Here is a 22,238-nt window from a genome sequence, read left to right as displayed (position 1 = left end):
TTTTAACAAATAAAATAACAACTAAATTTCTTGTTGCATAAAACTTGCTTAAAAAAAGTTCTCACCACAAGTATTAGATGTACTGTTAAAAACATTGGAAGAACTATAACATGTACAGCTACATGTTCCTGATCTGTAAGCATTTGATGGACATTGAGTTGGACAGTCTGAAATAAAAATGATATATAATATACAAACTAATTAAGCACATTATTTTTTTATTTTTTTTTTTTATAAAATTAATAATGGCAAAATAGAAGTAAACTTTACTTATTAACTTTGAAATACTAGTAGAAATTTACAAACTATAATGATAATAAACTAATATTTAGTCTTTAATAAATCATGTTATATTTACCAACTACAAATTCGTATTTTATATTCCTCTAAAGCAAAAAAAAAGAAATAAAAAATTCTCAGTTTATTTCAATGTGGCTACACAGTGTCAACTGAGATCTACATATTGTAACACATCTAACACTGACATAATTATTGTCTGCAGATAGTCAGATCTTTCAATTTAACTTCCATTTGAGTAATTCCTATAGCTACTTTTTCTTGAATGTTAATTGACACATTCATTAATTCTAAAATACTTACCACAAGTATTTGTTAGGCTATTATAACTATAGGGAGCATTACATACACATGTGGAACCAGTTCTGTAAGCATTAGTTGGACATTGGATGTCTAGAAATGAAAACATTAATGTATTAAAGATACAACATCCATGACATTTTTTTTAGGAGATAGTTCGCCAGAAAAGAATTATTTTTTTTTGCCACATTAGTTTAATATAGGTTTATAAATGAAAATACTTGTATAATGTTATAGACCTGAACACTTAAAACTAATGTATGGTTATTATATGTACCACAAGTATTGGATCCACTGTTGTAGGTATAAGGAGTGTTACACACACATGAGGAGCCAGATTTGTAGGCATTGCTTGGACACTGAAGTTCTACAAATGACCAAATCAAATGACCATTATGAATGCTTGTCATCAACTTCAATTTCATACTTTCTAAATGTATTAATGTAGCAACAATATTTCCTTATATTGTTAATGAATGTTTATAAACATACCACAAGTATTGGATCCACTATTATAAGTATAGTAAGCAGAATTACAAACACAAGTAGTGCCAGATCTGTAGGAGTTGGTTGGACACTGAAGAAGTTGGTCTGAAAATAAATAGAAATTTATCCAGAAATTTATGCTTGAGAAATTGTAAAATAATTATCCTTTTTTTTAATCATTCTTACTGATTTAATGTAAGTTTTCTCCTGCTTAAAAGCACAAAAGATAGAAAATTTTTAACAAATAAAATAACAACTAAATTTCTTGTTGCATAAAACTTGCTTAAAAAAAGTTCTCACCACAAGTATTAGATGTACTGTTAAAAACATTGGAAGAACTATAACATGTACAGCTACATGTTCCTGATCTGTAAGCATTTGATGGACATTGAGTTGGACAGTCTGAAATAAAAATGATATATAATATACAAACTAATTAAGCACATTATTTTTATTTTTTTTTTTTTTATAAAATTAATAATGGCAAAATAGAAGTAAACTTTGCTTATTAACTTTGAAATACTAGTAGAAATTTACAAACTATAATGATAATAAACTAATATTTAGTCTTTAATAAATCATGTTATATTTACCAACTACAAATTCGTATTTTATATTCCTCTAAAGCAAAAAAAAAGAAATAAAAAATTCTCAGTTTATTTCAATGTGGCTACACAGTGTCAACTGAGATCTACATATTGTAACACATCTAACACTGACATAATTATTGTCTGCAGATAGTCAGATCTTTCAATTTAACTTCCATTTGAGTAATTCCTATAGCTACTTTTTCTTGAATGTTAATTGACACATTCATTAATTCTAAAATACTTACCACAAGTATTTGTTAGGCTATTATAACTATAGGGAGCATTACATACACATGTGGAACCAGTTCTGTAAGCATTAGTTGGACATTGGATGTCTAGAAATGAAAACATTAATGTATTAAAGATACAACATCCATGACATTTTTATTAGGAGATAGTTCGCCAGAAAAGAATTATTTTTTTTTGCCACATTAGTTTAATATAGGTTTATAAATGAAAATACTTGTATAATGTTATAGACCTGAACACTTAAAACTAATGTATGGTTATTATATGTACCACAAGTATTGGATCCACTGTTGTAGGTATAAGGAGTGTTACACACACATGAGGAGCCAGATTTGTAGGCATTGCTTGGACACTGAAGTTCTACAAATGACCAAATCAAATGGCCATTATGAATGCTTGTCATCAACTTCAATTTCATACTTTCTAAATGTATTAATGTAGCAACAATATTTCCTTATATTGTTAATGAATGTTTATAAACATACCACAAGTATTGGATCCACTATTATAAGTATAGTAAGCAGAATTACAAACACAAGTAGTGCCAGATCTGTAGGAGTTGGTTGGACACTGAAGAAGTTGGTCTGAAAATAAATAGAGATTTATATAGAAATTTTCCTCCCATTTATTCTTGAATAATCACAAAATAATTCTTATATTTTCACAAAGATTATATAAACTTACACTGTCTGTTTGTCTATTTGTCTGTCTAGTAAAAAGTTTGTACAAATTATTTCTACCACACCTATTCTTAAATTAGGTTTAAATTTAAACAAAATTATTTAACATACAATCAATGCTTGACCTGATTATAAACAGAAACGATAGTAATTTTCAACAAACAAAATCACTACAGATAATTTGGTTATTTATATATATATATATATATATATATATATATATATATATATATATATATATATAAGAATTGCTTAAAAAAGTTCTCACCACAACTATTAGATGTACTGTTAAAAACATTGGAAGTACTATAACATGTACAACTACATGTCCCTGATCTGTAAGCATTTGATGGACATTGAGTTGGACAGTCTGAAATAAATATAATAAATCTGATACTTTCTATGCAAATAACTTTGTAAGACAATAAATAATTCCTGAGTTATCACTATAATTATTATTTCCTTTATTTCCTTAATAAATTATTCCTTAATTTAAAATTTATTACTAAATATGAAAAACTTACCACAAGTATTGGTTACACTGTTATATTTATAGGGAGTATTACACACACAAGTGGAGCCAGCTCTGTAAGCATTGGATGGACACTGGATGTCTAGAAATGATAAGAATGTTCAATTTTTTTTTTCTGGTGGTCAATTTGTCATAGAAATATGTCTTTTTAAAAGATTGTTTATTTTTTAAATAACGTCTATTAAGATTTGTAAATGATTTAAATTTAAAATATTAATAACAGACTATAATTGTCTACTTGCCACATGTATTTGATCCAATATTATATATATAAGGAGAGTTACACACACAACTGTTGCCAGACTTATATGCATTTGTTGGACACTGAGGGTCTGAAAAATAAACAAAAAATAGTTCTGACAAGGAATAAATTTCAAATTTGCATTGTCTATAAAACCTTTTTGAAAAAAGGTTTTAGTTTTCTTATGTTTATTAATTGTTTAAGTGTAGGCCTATTTAAGAAGAAATAAAGTGTTGATAAAAAACTCTGTGGTTGAAATCCTGCTAAATTGGTCTTTTTAATCAATTTTGACCCTATTTCTTTTGTGATAAGATTAATAAATGTGAATATCTTTTACTGGAGCTGTTTTATTAAACTTAAAGATTCCTTCAAAACTTGTGAATACCTGATAAAGAGTAAATGCTACAGAGAAATGCTGAGTATCAGATACCAGGAAAAGAAGACTAATGAGTTTGTAGGCCTACTGTTACACTCTGGCTAGCAAAAAGCAAGATGTCATTAAAACTGTGAAGAGACTAAATCTGAGCTGGTTTGGTCATATTGTAAGACATGACTCACTGTCAAAATTCATTCTCCAAGGTACAGTGGAGTGAGCACGAAATAAGTGTCGTTCAAAAAAAAGCTGGCTGGATAATGTAATAGAATAGACTGGCTTTTCTCTTAATATCCTACTAATAACAGCTACTGACCAGGAAAAATGGAGGGGATTTAGTAACAGAAAGTATCACAACACCCTTAAGATGAAAGTCAAGGGACAGATGTGATGCGAGAATATACAATATTAAGTGTAAAAAAAGCATATTGTAAATAATAAAGTGATTTAAGTTCTATTGAATGTCAACATAATTTTCATACCACAAGTATTTGTTTCACTGTTATAGACATTGGATAAAGAGGTACAGGTACAGCTACAGGTGCCAGATCTATAAGCAGTAGTTGGACATTGTCTTGGACATTCTGGAAATTTAAATGTTTGTTTAATATAAACAAATACATGTATGTAAAAAAAAAAATTGTAATTTTAATATGTGCAAATGTATTTATTTTTTTTTTTTTAATGTATAATTTTATTTTAAATACACAAATTATCTTTTTAAAAATTCTGTAAAATATCTAGATCTAATTTTTTTAACACACAAAATTACTATTTATGCCATAGTGTATTTATTTAATAAGCCCAACATGTTTAGGTCAAGTTGTAAAATCCTAGGCTGGAAATCTGATTTTTTTCATGACGATATAATTTTTGGGATTAAAATTCAGGGAATTAGTACATTCTTGAGTTTTGTACTAGAGACTTAAATTAAGTGATTTGTCAATATTGCAATATTAAACAAAAAAAAAAGTCTCACCACATGTATTTGATCCAATATTATAATTATAAGGAGAGTTACATAAACAGGTGTTGCCAGATCTGTAGGCATTAGTAGGACACTGGACATCTGTAATTAATGAGAATAATGGGTAAAAAAAAATATTGGAAAATAAGACAAAGATTTGTTTTTAACAAACTTAAGTAACACTTACACTTTTTACTGAGTTATTAAAATTAAATGGAAAATGAAATTAATAAAAGGTATATTCACATCTATACTTACCACATGTATTTGTGATAGTGTTGTAGACATTTGATGCAGTGGTACATGTACAGCCACATGTGCCAGATCTGTAGGCATTGGCAGGGCATTGAGTTGGGCATTCTGAAAGATTTTGCATTCTTCAATATTTTAATACTTTGTCAAGTATATTTAAAATGTTTCACTTATTTTTTTTATAGTTTTTTTTTATATTGAAAGTCAATAAGACTTTTCTTTACTTCTGAGTTCAATCAGTAATACAAAGAAAAAAAAAAAAGCTAAAAATCCCAGAAATGAATGAAAATCAAAACTTAGTTTAAAATTTGTTTTAAACAGAATTATTTAAATATACCACAGTATGAGCAAGACAAATCAGGTTTCTGTGGCTGTGGACAATTGAGTGTACATTGAAATGGTCTCTCTAAAAAAAGAAAGAAAACAGTTGATATTATTTATTTTGTAACTAAATATCAGCTTATGTGTAACACTTACTAGTCTTACATTACAATGACAAGTTAATTTCTTATACATACTTTTCATAAAAGATAAAATTTATATTTCTAAGAATAATTTGAATTTGAATAAATTTCTCTTTGAAATCTGAACTTACCACAAATGTTACCTGTTGAATTAAAATTCAAAAGTGTGTTGTTACATGTACAGTCACACACACCAGACCTATAAGCATTCACTGGACATGGATATGGACAATCTGGAATAAGAAAAAAGAATTGTTCAAAGATTAAGGAAGTGTGCAATATTTGATGTGTGCGTGGTTTGGGAAGGGCAGATTTACCCCCATCTCCATATGAGTGTGTGTGTGTACACACATAATTAATCTTTATTACATTTGACCATTCATTCTTTCAGAAGATGTTTATTTTACCCTAGAATAGGTTCTTCCAGGAGCTAGTGGAAAGACTGTTGACACCCAGCCCTTGCAAGCTAAAGGGTCTGGGGGTGCGCTGTGAGTTTTAGAATTTATTTTTTAATTTGTTGTTTATTCTGACTTGGCAACCTATTTCATGGTTTATTATCACTTAAAAAAGAAATTCATTTCTATGTTATATGCATGCATAAGAATAATTAGTACTTATTTACTTTCGAGACAGAAAGAGCCATATATAAATAGTTAATATTTTAAATATTCTATTGATTGATAATGTGTAACCTTTTGTTTTGTTGTTTGACTCTGGCCCCAAAGCCCTCCTATAGAACAAAAACTATAAAAGAAAACTACCTGATCTGAAAACCACTGCACGGTTTATCTCAGACATAGGATTACTGATCTGAACCCTCCAACATATGAAATGAGAACGAAGACGTTTGTTGTTTTGGTTCTGTGTAGCTCATTAAAAATTGATAGAGGACCAATGGTGAAAGTATGTGCTTTATTTCTTTGAATGATGAGTTCAGTGACATAATCTTACCATGATTAAAATTTTTTTTTTTTTTTATAGGAATATTAGTTGATTTACAGAAATGTGAATTTATGGTTGATTCAGTTCATATGATCTCTGTATATGAATTGAAATACATTGAAATTCAAGACTCAGCAAAAATATTTCTAATTGAAAGGTTTACCAGACATAAAAAGAAAGACTTCTATTTAAATGTAAGCCATATTGGTATTTCAAGCTGAAATTTACAACAATCTTTTTCTTTCATCAAACTTACTTACGTTCACACTAAAACTTCTATACATGTCCCACTTGAAAATATTGAAGTGCAAGCAGAGATCTACAGAACTCATGTTTTGGCCAAGCATGAATGCAGAAATTGATGCCACAAGTAAAGATTGTAACAGATGTGCTGATTATGAAAATCTAAAAGTTTCAGAACTGTTAATACCTACGGTACAGCATAAATGGATCATACCAGTTCAATTTTGAAGGAAAAATTCTACACTCCTGTTGTTTGCCTAAGTGTACTGTCAAATAGCTGAACTGCTATAGAAATGTTGCATGAAATAACATCAGAAATCATGGAAGCAATGAAGAGTTAATTCATATGCCATGGAATACCTAGAGAATTATAGTCAGACAACACACCAAAATTCCATTTAAGAAAGTTCCTAAATCATGTGGAATGTAGCATGAGATATTAACTAAGGTGACCAGACATCCTGCTTTAGGTGTGATAGTCCCTCTTTTGACCGTCTGTCACACTTTTCATAAAATGTCCGGGCTGGATGGCCAATATCCCACTTTCATAAAAAAGTTGATCAATGATAACTTAAAAGTCTTGATCCTTATTTCCTGTTCACTAACAAGCAAACTCCTGTGTTAGAGGCATGGGTAGTGCTTTTACCTTACACCCTGCCTTCTTCTCAGAAACTGACCTCAGCATGTTTCTTTGCTGATGTCAGTTGATTCTTGCTGATTCTGTTAATCAATTCCAGCATATAGTATTCCTTGACTTAGTTTTCCTTTCTATTCAAGTCGATGACAGGGTGATGAATGTCATACACAAAACATTGAAGTTCCTAGGGACTTACAGAGTATCCGTTTATAAAGAGGGCAAGCTCTTAGTAAGCCTGCACTAAGGTAGCCTACTGTGGCAAGTGATGGTTTAACATTAAAAGCTCACTTATAATAAACAAAATTAAAGCAAAGAAACAGTCAAAAATTCCTTTCGGAGAGAAGGGTCCCACCATAATCAAAAGCTTCTTTGAAAAGTTGTGTGATGAATTGCGGCCTCATCTCATTACACAGCATTGCAGTTATATTCCAAGCAGAAGTTCTGTTTAACAAGGGACAGAATGTTAGTGCTTTGGAAGTATCTTCTGCTATTGATTGACAGATTGCATGCATGAAAAGAAGAATCAAAATTTCAAAAGGTTCCTCCTCAAGGAAGTACATATGGATGACGTGAGTTGGTTAGAAAAGCGATGTAGCAGCGACAGCCACTTTTATGAAAATTTTGCAGAGTACTGGGTATTTCAGAGAGAGAGAATCAGCCTACTCAACAGGTTAGTGTTTTCAGATGGATCGCACAGAAACATAATCTATCTTGAAAAACGTTTCAGAAAGCCTGCAATTATTTAAATTATTGTGTTTGTGTACATTGTGTGTAAATTGTGTGTGTGTACATTGTGTGTAAATTGTTTGTGTACATTGTGTGTAAATTGTTTGTGTACATTGTGTTTGTGTACATTGTGTGTAAATTGTGTTTGTGTACATTGTGTGTAAATTGTGTTTGTGTACATTGTGTGTAAATTGTGTTTGTGTACATTGTGTGTAAATTGTGTTTGTGTACATTGTGTGTAAATTGTGTGTGTGTACATTGTGTGTAAATTGTGTGTAAATTGTGTGTAAATTGTGTGTGTGTACATTGTGTGTAAATTGTGTTTTGTGTACTTGTGTGTAAATTGTGTTTGTGTACATTATGTGTAAATTGTGTGTGTGTAATAACGTCTAAGTTGTTGAAAGAAATATTGCTTGAAAAAATTTGAGCTCGTTCTTTTTACATTCCATGTGTCCTGCTTTGGCTCCCCAAATATCTGTTCACCATATAATAAATTTTCATTTCCAAAAATTAAATAATGAAACTGAATGTACTCAACAGACTATGTCGAAGCTGTGGAAGAACAATTTTCTAATGCTGTTAGACAACAGAACCACTACAGTACTAAACAACTAATTTGTCAATAGCACAATGGGATGCTAACCAGAAAGCCTGTTACATTCTAATGAGGAAATTGATACACCAAAACCATATGGCTTTGAAAAAAAAAAACACTCCTCTAACACAATATAAACTAGAGAAAGAGAATTAAGAATCACTCAAGTCAAAAGTCAAAAATTGGAATTAGTCATTGTGATATATTCAAAGAGAGGACGAAATGATTGAATTAGCTCTACAAAAAAAAAAAGGAAAATATGATGACACTATGACTTTCCTGATGACATTTCAAATAGACCAGAGAATCTCTCAGCCCTAGATTACCAACTCCATTAGATGTTGTTCATCTGCTACTACACACTGCTCTAAAACCTATACAACTATTAAGTATTTAAAACACACACTCAGGGAAAATATATATAGGCCCTACTGAATTGTTGCAAAGTTTATTTTGTAACTGTTACTTAAAAAGGAGAGTTCAAAATACCTTTATTTTACATATGGGAATAACAGAGATATTTTTCTTGTATATTTGTAATTTCCAGCTATATACATTGTTAGTATATTTGAATACAACAATTTTCATTATAATTATCATGCAAACAAGTTTACCTAAAATAAAACTTACCACAAGTATTGGTTCCAATATTATATCTGTAAGGGCTATTACAAATACAGCTGTTTCCAGATTTGTATGAGTTGAAAGGGCACTGAGAGTCTAAAAAATCAATTATAATCATTTAGTAACATTTTTTTTCATATATTTTTTGTATATAATAAAGAATATATTGTTTACTTACCACAAGTATTGTTTACACTGTTATATGTATAAGGAGAATAACATGCACATGTTGAGCCAGACCTGTAAGCATTGGCTGGACACAGAATATCTACATGGGAAACATAAGAGAATAGTAACTAGTAATTAATATGCCTATTAGATACTAAAGTATTAAAACATGACGTGTCTTAAATATCTTACCACAAGTATTTGTTGTACTATTATAGACATAAGATGAAGAAATACATTCACAGCCACAGTTGTTAGACATGTATGAATTTATTGGACACTGCCTAGTAAACTATGAAAAATCATTTATTCTATTAATAATTATAATTATATATTTTTTTTAAGGAAGCGAATTCGACCAGTTTTACTTTGAATTTATGAATATAGGATACTTACCACAAGTATTTGACACACTGCTATATGTATAAGGTGAGTTACATACACAAGTATTGCCAAATCTGTAAGAATTGGCTGGACACTGAAGTTCTGAAAAATAAAAATTAAAGCAAGTAGCTATATATACAATGAAAGTAAATTTTTTCCACTTTCTTAGTAATATTATACTTTTTTTTTTATTTAACCAGTTCTGAATCATCTTGTTTATACACATTGCCAAGTTAGAATGTAGACAAACTTTAGTAGTGGATGACTGCATGAATATAAGGTATGCACTCATCTCATCTTTTCCTGACTTTCATCATAGGGGTGCTGACAAAGTTCATGTAACCAAGTTCATGTAACTAATTCTCTCAATTTTCCCTATTCAGCACCTTTTCTTAGTAGGATATCAAGAGAGAGGCCCATCCATTCTTTTACATTGTCCAGCCAGCTTTTCTTTGAAAGCCTTTCTTTATGCTCCCTCCACTGTACCTTGACGGATGACTTTTGACAGTGAGTCATGTGTTGACAATATGACCAAACCAGTTCAGCTTTCATCTCTTCACAGTTCCTCCTTTTTGCCAGCCAAAGTGTTGGCTTGTAATTTTAGATACCTTGGTAATAATTCTGAGGTCACATCCAGCCTTCTTCAATCCCTGCAATCCTGCAGGAGATTTAGACTAGGGCATAATAATCAGCCTTTTTGAAGACATTTCCAAAACATATTAAACAAAGAACATGGATGCAGCACTAAATGTAAAGAATATACATCCAAGGACTGCAACACAGGCAAACATTGCCTTTGATACTTACCACATGTATTTGTTACACTGTTATATGTGTAAGGTGAGCTACATATACAAGTATTGCCAGATCTGTTTGCATTGGAGGGACACTGAATGTCTAATATGAAATAAAAAATGATAATTTATTAATAAAAACAGTTTCATTTCTTCTACATTTATTTTGTAAATAGTCTTGTGTCTTATCTTATAAATTACACACCTAGGAACACGCATAGGATGTAATCATTTTCTTTTTTTCTTGTTTACTTCTGTATTTCATTAATAAGAATAACAGAAATCTGGTAGTTTGGTATGCACTTTGAACTGTCATTGAAATTTACCTGATTTCAAATCCACTGTCATCCCCTGCTATAATGCAGTAGGTTTGGGTTCTCAGTATCTTCATACTTATTTGTATTCTATTTATTAATAGTGGCTTTTTGTCTGGATGTCTTCTATTGATCTCTGCTGAGAATGACTCCTCAATGTTTTGATTCGTGAGAATGATCATTGTGCAATTTGTAAATAGAGGACAAGTAGATATGTCCCTTGTAACAGGAGGCCATGTTGTTGACTTAAATGTTGTTTGTCTAATGTCAGAATTTAATTTTGTTGTTGATAACCATTGTCATCTATCCACTTTTAGTGGGTAAGTTTATTGTATTTTTTTTAAAATTGGATCTTAGTTTATGCTACATTCTACTATAAGATATTGTTTAATTGTTCAGAATTAGACTATATCAAGTTGTTACAATATTACTTTGATAGGGCCAATGTTAACCATGTGTTAACTCTGACTGGCTTGTGAGAAGATGAAGAAATTTCGTAAGATCCAAGAATTAATGAGCCCATACGAGAAGTAGTTGATCTTTTTGTAGTTGTATGCTGATAGAAGACTCTTGAGATACTTCACTACTAATGATAAGTTTTTGGTTGATACCACTAAGGAAAGGTTGAAGTCATGTTCAACTGTAGCTTACGTATTCAAGTATATTTTTTTAATATTGTTGATTATTAGTGATTACCTATAGAATTGACTATCATTACTCTTTACCATACTTATTGAATGTTTTTTGGTCTATCATATAAACACTTAATGTTGTATCCATAGAAACACCCCTGGGCATTAATTATTATTAAATAAATCTTACCACATGTATTTGTTCCACTGTTAAAAGTATAAAAAGCAGCAGTGCAGATACAAGTATTGCCAGATCTATAGGAATTGGCTGGACACTGAAGTGAGGTTTCTAAGCAGATTAAAAAATGAATGAATAATAAAAGGATTTGAATAATTTGTAAAAAGACAATGTTGTCTATTAAAAACAAAATATTAATTTATAAGTAGAAATAAATAATAGAAACTACAATAATGATTTTTCTTAAACACAAACTAAAATGAAAAAAAATTGATGATATCTAAAACAGTAAAAACATGCTTTTGTTTCTAGTTGATTTTTTTTTTGTCTTTTCAGTTAATTTCCACTGAGCTTATATAAATTTTGCTCAATTAAAATAATGTAGTTACTCACCACAAGTATTAGTCACACTGTTGTAAAAATTGGATGAGCTATAACATGTACAACTACATGTTCCAGATCTGTAAGCATTTGATGGACACTGGCTTAGACAGTCTGAAATAGTTATACTAACATTAACATTTTAAACTAAAAATTAAAAGCTGTCTTGGTAGTCCGAAAATAATATTTATCTCATACATTAACTTTTGAATAAAATAAATCTTAACCCATTTTACTCTAGTCTAAACTATTTGCTCTAATCTAAAGCTTTATTTCAATTTAAAATCTTACCGCAAGTATTCAATCTACTGTTATATGTGTAAGGAGAGTTACACACACAACTGTTGCCAGATTTATATGCATTTGTTGGACACTGAGGGTCTGAAAATTAACAAAAAAATAGTTCTGACAAGAAATAAATTTCAAATTAGCATTGTCTATAAAACCTTTTTTTCAAAGAGGTACTAGTTTTCTTATGTTTATTAACATTTAAGTGTATTTAAGAAGAAATAAAGTGTCAACAAAAACCTTTCTGGTTGAAATCCTGCTAAATTAGTATTTTTAATCAGTTTTTATCCTATTTCTTTTGTGATAAGATTAATAAATGTGAATAAATCTTTTTATGTTAGCTTATAAGCCATGGCATACGAGAAGTAGTTGATCTTTTTGTAGTTGTATGCTGATAGAAGACTCTTTTAGTCTGACAATTAAAAAAGAGTTATTAAAATACAATTTTGGTTACTTTTAGTTTAATAAATAATTTATTATGAATAATCATACCACATGTGTTTGTTCCACTATTATAAATATAGAAAGCAGCAGTACAGATACAAGTATTGTCAGATCTGTATGATTCTGATGGGCACTGGAGTGATGTATCTAATCAAATGTTAAAAAATTAAATTGAAAAAAAAGAAAGAATATAAACGATTTGTAAAAGATGTTTTATTTATAAAACAATACATTTTGTTTTACAAAAAAATATTTTTTTTGGCCTCTTTTTGTAAAATCACTAAAACAACAATAAAAAGAAACACAAACACAGTCTGCTATTAAATTTAAAACAGTAATTATAGTTCACTAAATCATTTTCTTAGTTGTAAATCTTGTCTAAATCTATGCAGTGTGTTTACATAGTGTTCATTCAATAAATTTTAAAAAATAATGTAGTTACTCACCACACGTATTAGTCACACTGTTGTAAACATTGGATGAGCTGTAACAGGTACAACTACATGTTCCAGATCTGTAAGCATTTGATGGACACTGGCTTGAACAATCTGAAATAAGATAATAACAATGTATAATATTTTCAAAATAAAAATAATTATAATAATAATAATAAAAATAATAAAATACTAATATAATTTACTTGCTAAGCCCACAAGCAGTTTAATTTACTTGCTGTTTTTTTAAAGAAAGTACAACATCAGTTATAGTTGATTTTTAATGAAATAGCTAATTATAACTTTCAAAAGTACCACCTAAAGAACTATGAATATTACTTGTGGCTTTAATGGCCCCTTGGCTATCAGGGGCTTAAATTTAAATCTCAACTTGAGCTGAATTATGTTTGCTGAGCATCTGAAGGCAGAACAAAAAGCTTCTACCAGATACCCTCTACCTGAGGGCAGAACAGAAATCTTTCCCACTGATACCCTCTACCTGAAGGAAGAACAGAAATCTTGTACCAAATACCCTCTACCTGAAGGCAGAACAGAGAGCTTCTCTCAGTTACTATCTACCTAAAGGCAGAACGGAAATCTTTTCCCAGATACCCTCTACCTGAAGGCAGAACAGAAAACTTCTCCCAAGACACCCTATACCTCCAAACATCCACAAAAGAGATTAGACCAGATGGCACTGGGCATGCTATGGTATAAAAAATGTGCAATACAAAAATAATTTTAAAAAAGGTAAAAAAAGAATGACTCCTACACAAGTCTTATTGCTTTAGTTTCAATTTAAAGTTTTACCGCAAGTATTTGCTCCACTGTTATATGTATAAGGAGAGTTACACACGCAGGTGTTGCCAGATCTGTAGGCATTTGTTGGACACTGTAAAGATAATTCTAAACAAGAAAAATATAAAAAAATACCTTAAAAAAATGGATAAAATGTAATTGTATCAATTAGCTTGGATCAGTCATGTAATTAAATCTGTAACAGATTAAGACCAGCAACAATAAATCTGTGCAATTAATAATATTTTTACCAATTGTTTTAGTTTGCCCTATTTCATGCTTTTAGCTTTCTCAATACCCTATGAAGCTATCCCTTTTCTTGACCAGTTGAGAAAATGGGGGGGGGAGGGAAGAAAGAAACGGATATCTGGGTGGATTTTACCATAATTGGTAATTGAAATAAATAATATTAACAATTCATGACTTATTTACCAACTTGTAAACATTAACTTAAAAATACCAAAATAAAAACATGGAACATAATTACCCAAGAATTTTACTTGGAAGACCTTAACAATTATATGTATGTGTTTATGCGGACGCTTTTGTGGAAGATGCTGTTTCATTAAAACTAAAGAAACGCAAAGAGCTAGAGCTGAGGGGGCTAAAATTTGTGTGATTGTATTTTATAGGTGGGACATGAAAAAGGCAAAGCAAAAATAATTTATCCTTAAGAGTGTGGCTTATGTGGCTTAGAGTCAGAAACGGCTTGGCTAAAGGTAAAAACCCACTCCAGTTCAGTTGAGCACCTTACGGCAGCATGGAAACCTTTCAGATACCCCCTTCCTCCACTTATACACACAAGAGATTAACTTGAAGTGTACTGAGCAACTATAAGCATTAAAGATGGGCTATACTAAAGCACTGTTACAAATAAGGAGCCAAAGTTGTTTGTCTGTAGTCATTTAAAACAATTTAATATGTCATTAGAAAAAGAAAATAAAAAAAAATACAATTTTAAAGGCAATTTGATCAAATAAGATTAATGTTAATATTAAAATAGTATTTACCACATGTGTTTAAAGCACTGTTATAATAGTAAGAGGAAGAAAAACAAGTGCAACCACAATTGCCAGATCTATAAGCATTGGAGGGACACTGCTTAGGACAATCTGAAATTGAATGTAAATAGAGTTCAATGAGCACTTATTTATTTGGGAAACATGTGAAAAATATAAAGATAAATATCAAATAAATGTTCCTGTTTTTTATCATTTATAAACTTTCTTGTTTTTATGGATAAGACACAAAACTTATTTCATTTTTGTATGTATTACCAACATTAGGTGGGCTGTTGTAGAGACAGTAAATCAATTCATTAAATTCTACTAAACCTCTTTGCAAATCTTCAGGAAGGGAGGAACATAAATATACAAAGAAATCACACCATTTGTACATAATAAGAAATAATACTATAAACATATTCTTTTTATTGATATTTTTTACTCATGATTATGTTGTTTTATCCCCCCCCCCCCCACACACACACACAACCTTAAATCTGTGGAGCAGACTTTTACTATACTTTATTATATCAGGTAAAGATACTTAGAAGTTTTTAGTAATTTTTATTTATTTTGAGGGAAACTTGGGCTATGATGAATATTTTCTTAACTCTAAAGGAGCATCCACAATATGTAAAACATTTTACAAACAAACATGGTTTTCATTTATTTGCATTTTTTTAGGTCAGCTACTCGCATAATGCAAATTTGTTTATGCTCCACACATTATGAATTGGCGAGTACTGGCACAATTAAATATCACTAACTATATAAGTAGACTGATGACCCATTAACCAAACGTAGTTGGAGATATATGAATTGGTTGAAGAACCATAAGGAGATTCTCCTAGCCAGTCAGAAGGCAGTACTGCTGCAGACCTGCCACATCACCAAAAAATTCCTCAGTGGACACTGATAAAGGGACTACTGTGAAATTTGTTTCTCTTTAGTGAAACTCGACCTTTGCATACTTGTTCATTTCTAATATAATAATAATAATGGTCTACAAATATTGGTTAATAAACAAAATGCACATATTTTTAAAAATGGTCTTACCACAAGTATTCAAACCACTATTATATGTATACGGATTGTTACAGACACAGGTGTTACCAGATTTGTAAGCATTAGTTGGACATTGTAAAATACTTTCTGAAAAAAACAATGTTTAACAATTATAAAATGCTAGCTCACTTTTTAGATTTAAAGGTGGTTGATTTTAATTTTTTTTGTTCCATGGTAACTAATTTTGACTTAATCATGATTACTGTTTATTTATCGTTCTTGTGGAACTTATCACTAGTAAGTTACATGATTTGTAGTTATACATTTTTATCTGTTTAAGTAATTATCTTCTATTTTGAAGTAACATCTGTGATATATAAAATAAGCCTAATTTGTGCTTCTTTACTTACCACAAGAGCACGTATTGTAGTTATACATCAATGGAGATTGACATTGTGTTACACAGCCACCTGGCAATTTAAAAAAAAAAAATAATATATATTTTGTTTAATTCTCACATACTTCATAACCTATTAGAGTAATAATTCATCTCTATTAAAGTTTTATTAAAACATTAAGGATTTTGATAAGACATCACATCAAACATTCTAATGGATAGGTCTATAGGTTGAAATGTATATTTACTGGGAAGTCTAAAAGATAACTACATGTTATCAGTCTGCAAATTTATGAATTGAATTTAATTAATACAATTAATTAAAAGTTTAACATTAATAACATTGTATCTTTTCCAACATGATAGTATTTAACTCATTTTATTCCAATTCCATGCGAGTTATATATATCCTGTTGATCAAGGCCACAATTTGGCATTCAATTTGTTCAAGCATATAAGCTTTCTTGGGATACAAATTATCATGTTGTGCAGTCACCACCTAGCAGAGATAGGTGTGCTTCTCATAAAGTCATGAAAATTTTTTCAGCATTTTTAAAGAGTTATCTATGTCATGTACTAAATTTTTTTTTCTATCACTTCCATGTTAGTGATGCTATGTTGCTGTGAAAAAAAACTACCAAAGTTATCATGTTGTCACATCTTGCATGTTCCATTTTAAAATACTAAGCTAATCCCCTGCTGGTACCACAAATAATATTGCTATTCCTTGTAGACCTGTAGAATCTCCCTGAAAATAATTTGGGAATAAAGAACACTTAATGTACTCCTTAATGCAGCAATAAAACGGGATCTCTTTACAACTATATTTTCAAACATGCATGCCACTGACAATGAAAATGTATGTTGCAGACTGCAAATTTGGATCCAATGGACAAGTTTTTCAAGTTGCTAGCACTTATAAAGAACTCAATGAAAGATGCATGAAATTTATTTCAAATGAAACATATATCAGCATTGATCTTATAATGGTTGTCATGAGTGCAAACCATTTATTTGCAGTAAGCCTATTTGTTTCAGTTTCAAGTTTTTGGCGTTGAGCCCCTTGTCAGGGTCACATTCACTGGTTTCAGACATATTTGGGCAAATGTCCAAGTGATAAGGATGAGGTATACTTTATCACTGCATCTCTTTGTCCTGCAATTTAGTGAGGCATTTATGTAGGCACACTCTGGACGATCCCATTTTGTGCTTGATAACTTATTCACTAGCAATGCACTTTTGGATAAGCCCTGTTCAACTGGGGCATCAGGTAACAGATAATGTGAGAAACGATCACCTTATTAAAGCACCAGATTTAGTACTAAAAATAATAGAAAGAGACTAATTCAATTATCTAACTGATGACAAAGGCAATATATTATTTGAAGATTGTATGATAACCATGTTGTCCATGTTGCATCATCTGGTGTTGTTGTTTATCCCCTTTGTCCTGTCAATATTTATTTGCAAAAAAAAAGAAAATCCTAGTACAGCAGCAAACGATAATCAGTTACATGGGAGGTATAGGCAGAGCTGGGTAAAACATAATCAGTCTTGGAAGGTGTAGACAGAGCTGATGAAAACAACATAAATATCAGGCATTAATCTATGGAAAGAAACAATATTCAGGTCCAATATTTTTCTGTTTTAAATTGGCTTTACAAAATGTATGGCATTTAATATTTTATAAGAAGCTATTGGATCTTTTGGAGTTTTGGCGATGCATCCAATGTTATTATTTGCAAAGTCATGATCATCCTGCTGACACTGGCTAAGAAAAGAAAACCTTTTCAGCAGGGCAACATTCATTCTTATTTTGATGGCTTGAATCATGTGACAGTTAAACAGGAAAAGGAAACACAATGTGTCCAACATCACAAGAACACAATATTTCAATATGAAAAATGTTGCCTGTGAAATGCTCTGGAAAATATCACAATAAGTAGCAGGTAATTTGTACATGTTAATTGTAGTTGTCTCTTGTTCCAATTTTGGAACACCTCATAACTCTACAATTGAATGCAATATTTTTTTTCCTTGATTATTATATGTGCAATCTTCAGCCTAATTAGGTTAAGATGTTATTTATAACAAATATTAATTGAAGTCTAGAGCTCATAACTTTAAAAATTTGAATTAGTGGAAGCATAATTAATATTATTAACTTACATGTTGAATGTGGGGCCTGGAGTGTACTTGAGCACAAACATTGGCAATTACTGCTCATAATCTAGAAAAAAAAATAGACATTGAATTTTCTTAGTGAAACAACATTTTAAAGAGATCCCATTAAATAATACAGATCTTTGAACTAACCTGGCCTGCTGGACAGGAACCTGAGCATGTAAGGCAGGTACAATTATCATACTGCTGTCCTGAGGGACAGTTATTGGTGGGGCAGTAACAGTTGCAGTTGGCATCCTGAAGTTTTCCAAAAGGACACTTGTCAAGACATACACAGTTGCATTTGGCATCATGTGTTTTTTTATATGGGCATACATCAGGGCAAGCTATGGAAAAGAAAACTAGTTAGATTCTTTAACATTACAGTAAATCATGACATTAGCCTATTGTAGATAAAAATTGATCATAATATAATCTAATTAGTTTAAGGAGATAAAGTGTAGACAAAACTACTGACCACACGAGCACGTTTTTTGGTCAAAAATATAAGGTGAAGAACAAGACTTGCTTGAGACTGTGCAAGGAGAATCTGTTGATAAAGATAATTTCTTTTCTATTGAATTATAGATCATTAGTTTACTATGCTTCAATAGAATTTGAGCTAAACATAGATCTAATAAATATAAATGTGACTTACTCTTAATTTTGTATCTAAGTCTATTTTTGCAAATTAGATTATTAGTTTTAGAATTCCTAATCATAGCTATTGCTTAGAAGTAACAATGATCTAGCTTGACTTACAATAAAAGTTTGTTTTCATATCAATTTATATAGACTATATTTTAGACAGCCTACATAAAATTTTAACGGGAATAGTTTATCTTATGTTATCTAATACAGACGTTAATTCAAAAAAGAAGATGATTACGTACTATGGGTATCACTAGTTCAATCTAGTCATGCATATATAATTGTGCAGCAAATACTTGTTATTATCAGTAATTAGTTTCTATAGTCAACAAGGCAGAAAAGATGTCATCTCATTTAGTTTATGTGTAAATATAGAGTAGCTAACCTGGCTTGCAGACAGAATGATCGAAATCTACTGTGTATAGTTCAGTGAAGCTGCTCACGCTGTACACATCCCCTGTTAATCCACCACTCATCTGATTCAGATCTTCATCACTAAGCGCTGTCCCAACACGGATAATGATGACAGGGTAACCACTGACCCTTGCTGTTTGAATGGCCTTATTAAAAGAATAATTTAATATTTACGTTGTACGAAAATAAACTAACAACCACTAAGCCAACAATTTAGACAGCAGACGCCTTGGGTGCCTTGGCTGGCTTGGATATGTTTGCAGAATGCCACAAGGCTGACAAGGTCTAGTCTACACTCACAAGACATTCTGTATGTAACTATGTTAATCTAATAGAAGGCAGGAGAGCTGCAGGTCGCCCACTTTTAAGATTTACCAATGTATATAAAAGACGACATGAAGCTCTTCAAAATTGACACCAACATTTGAAAAAATGAGCCACTGGATAGTTCTAATTGTAGAGTAGGCCTATGCATAAAGGAAGATGACTGGATTGTAGATGGCGTAAACACCAAAAGGGCGAAAGTGCTATAGCATCTGGTGATTTGAGATGCCAATTGCCAAATCTGTGACTGTAGTTATGTAGGCTTATCTTTAGTCTCACGATCTATCTATCTATCTATCTATCCATCTGGAGGCGGGAGTTGCGTCAGGAAACAAGTAACCGTCTGAGAGATGCCTTGAAAGAAAATGGGCTTAACCCTGACACTCACGAGTTTAAAATAAGGCTTATCTTGGAAGAATGTTGGATCAGATGATATGGGCAATTAAAAAATAAAAAATGAAATATTTGGCTGTTATATTTTAAATACTTCATTCAAATTCTTATATAATTTTAATTAGCTTTAATTGTGTTATTATTTTCTTTGACAAATTTTTAAAATGCGAAGTAATAAATGGATGGAACCTTAAAAAAAATACTTAATATGTTGCAATAACATGTGTGTCATGTGGTTGCTGTCACATAGATAATAAGAGTAATAAAGAAATGTCTTAGCAGTGAGTAGTCTATTTGATTTTCAAGTATGATTGAGCCAGGTTAAAAAACGTTTTCCAGTCGATATAATGTGGATATATACTTCATCTTATATCCACTGATATATGTCTACTGATAGATTAGAAATTTTATCTCAACTGATTAGCAATGGATAGACACCGCCCTGTATTTCACCAATGTTTAACAGTTCTCAGACATAACTGTTTTTGAAATGTAAATATTTATTTAGTAAGAAAGACATAATAAAACATGTGCTAGTTACTACGAAACTTTGAAATAACGTTAAGGTAATTAAGCATCAAGTTTCATAACAAGAAGTTAAAACTGAACTTGGTGTAAAGAAAGTATTACTTTTAAAATGTAGTACTAACTTAGATAATTAATGTATGGGAAGGGGGGGGGGGGGCACCATTATATTATTGAACCCAGGCCCATATATTAAAATTGTCATATCCTTCTAGTCAAGATTCGCTTTTATTATTTTTTTTAACAAAACGAGCTTTTTTTTTTGTTATGGGGAGGGGTTGTACTAGTTACAGCACTATTGATCTAATTGAGTGTGTTTACCTGTCGTGTTGCTTGGAGGTCAATAGGAGGTCCATCGATAATGAGCACTAAGGAGCTGGGTCTGCCACGGACATCATCATCTAACATGTTAATAGATTGTCTGATTGCTTTGTCAGCACCCGTACCGCCACTTTTGGGAAACATGAGATTGAGTCTGATTCTTTCAGCCAGTTTATGTTTGTCTTCTTCCAACTGTAACATGAAAGTAATCTAGTTGCTTTGGCATTTCTTTAATGAAGACAGACTTACAAGTTTGCCATTTCTACAACTAGTTCTAATCATTGCAAACTGAAAAAGGTTGCTAACATTGAAATTGCTCTTGTCAAACTTAGTGAGCAAAAGTAATGGTACTTTTAATTTTTAGCATGTCTGAAATTTAACTTCATGTTAAAAATGAACAACAATCTTAAAACAAATGAGCACATGACCAGCAGTCTAGCATTGATTGATCACAAAGTGCAAGTAGTCTAGTAGGCCACTAAGTACGAGACCTAGGTCTAGTATCCTTTGGTTCAAGTGCAACAGTTACCCTGAGTCTAGTATCACTTGGTTTAAGTGTAACACTTACACTGAGTCTAGTATCACTTGGTTTAAGTGCAACACTTAGAGTCTAGTATCACTTGGTTTAAGTGCAACACTTAGAGTCTAGTATCACTTGATTTAAGTGCAACACTTACACTGAGTCTAGTATCACTTGGTTTAAGTGCAACACTTAGAGTCTAGTATCACTTGGTTTAAGTGCAACACTTAGAGTCTAGTATCACTTGATTTAAGTGCAACACTTACACTGAGTCTAGTATCACTTGGTTTAAGTGCAACACTTAGAGTCTAGTATCACTTGGTTTAAATGCAATACTTACCCTGAATCTAGTATCAATTGGTTTAAGTGCAACACGTAGAGTAGAGTCTAGTATCACTTGGTTTATGTGCAACACTTACCCTGAGTCTAGTATCAATTGGTTTAAGTGCAACACTTAGAGTCTAGTATCACTTGTTTTAAGTGCAATACTTACCCTGAATCTAGTATC

The 22,238-nt window shown here is 31.1% G+C and overlaps 1 protein-coding gene across 11 annotated transcripts in view; it reads right to left on the bottom strand.

Moving 5' to 3' along the window:
* Window positions 1–22,238, bottom strand: part of LOC106071320 (balbiani ring protein 3-like) — a 79,880-nt gene that overhangs the window by 35,981 nt on the left and 21,661 nt on the right. For 8 of the 11 annotated variants that reach the window (XM_056005609.1, XM_056005610.1, XM_056005616.1 and 5 more), the window contains exons 10-43: window positions 21,211–21,402; window positions 19,619–19,793; window positions 19,061–19,132; window positions 18,736–18,929; window positions 18,589–18,649; window positions 16,433–16,492; window positions 16,074–16,169; window positions 15,024–15,125; window positions 14,026–14,121; window positions 13,228–13,329; window positions 12,830–12,928; window positions 12,341–12,430; window positions 12,062–12,163; window positions 11,681–11,779; window positions 10,558–10,647; window positions 9,763–9,852; window positions 9,377–9,466; window positions 9,205–9,294; window positions 5,563–5,664; window positions 5,305–5,373; window positions 4,974–5,075; window positions 4,728–4,817; window positions 4,231–4,332; window positions 3,377–3,466; window positions 3,127–3,216; window positions 2,871–2,972; window positions 2,408–2,506; window positions 2,193–2,282; window positions 1,919–2,008; window positions 1,384–1,485; window positions 1,090–1,188; window positions 875–964; window positions 601–690; window positions 66–167 (exon numbers count right to left, since the gene is read on the bottom strand). In XM_056005609.1, the coding sequence (XP_055861584.1) occupies window positions 66–167; window positions 601–690; window positions 875–964; window positions 1,090–1,188; window positions 1,384–1,485; window positions 1,919–2,008; window positions 2,193–2,282; window positions 2,408–2,506; window positions 2,871–2,972; window positions 3,127–3,216; window positions 3,377–3,466; window positions 4,231–4,332; window positions 4,728–4,817; window positions 4,974–5,075; window positions 5,305–5,373; window positions 5,563–5,664; window positions 9,205–9,294; window positions 9,377–9,466; window positions 9,763–9,852; window positions 10,558–10,647; window positions 11,681–11,779; window positions 12,062–12,163; window positions 12,341–12,430; window positions 12,830–12,928; window positions 13,228–13,329; window positions 14,026–14,121; window positions 15,024–15,125; window positions 16,074–16,169; window positions 16,433–16,492; window positions 18,589–18,649; window positions 18,736–18,929; window positions 19,061–19,132; window positions 19,619–19,793; window positions 21,211–21,402 (3,409 nt within the window). The remainder of the gene's footprint in view (window positions 1–65; window positions 168–600; window positions 691–874; window positions 965–1,089; window positions 1,189–1,383; window positions 1,486–1,918; window positions 2,009–2,192; window positions 2,283–2,407; window positions 2,507–2,870; window positions 2,973–3,126; window positions 3,217–3,376; window positions 3,467–4,230; window positions 4,333–4,727; window positions 4,818–4,973; window positions 5,076–5,304; window positions 5,374–5,562; window positions 5,665–9,204; window positions 9,295–9,376; window positions 9,467–9,762; window positions 9,853–10,557; window positions 10,648–11,680; window positions 11,780–12,061; window positions 12,164–12,340; window positions 12,431–12,829; window positions 12,929–13,227; window positions 13,330–14,025; window positions 14,122–15,023; window positions 15,126–16,073; window positions 16,170–16,432; window positions 16,493–18,588; window positions 18,650–18,735; window positions 18,930–19,060; window positions 19,133–19,618; window positions 19,794–21,210; window positions 21,403–22,238) is intronic. The other 3 variants (XM_056005612.1, XM_056005613.1, XM_056005619.1) reach the window with 3 other exon arrangements.

Source organism: Biomphalaria glabrata, chromosome 12, assembly GCF_947242115.1.
Source record: "Biomphalaria glabrata chromosome 12, xgBioGlab47.1, whole genome shotgun sequence".
Lineage (NCBI taxonomy): Eukaryota > Metazoa > Mollusca > Gastropoda > Planorbidae > Biomphalaria > Biomphalaria glabrata.
Note: the sequence above shows the minus strand (reverse complement) of the source record. Positions and strands in the feature narration are given on the sequence as shown.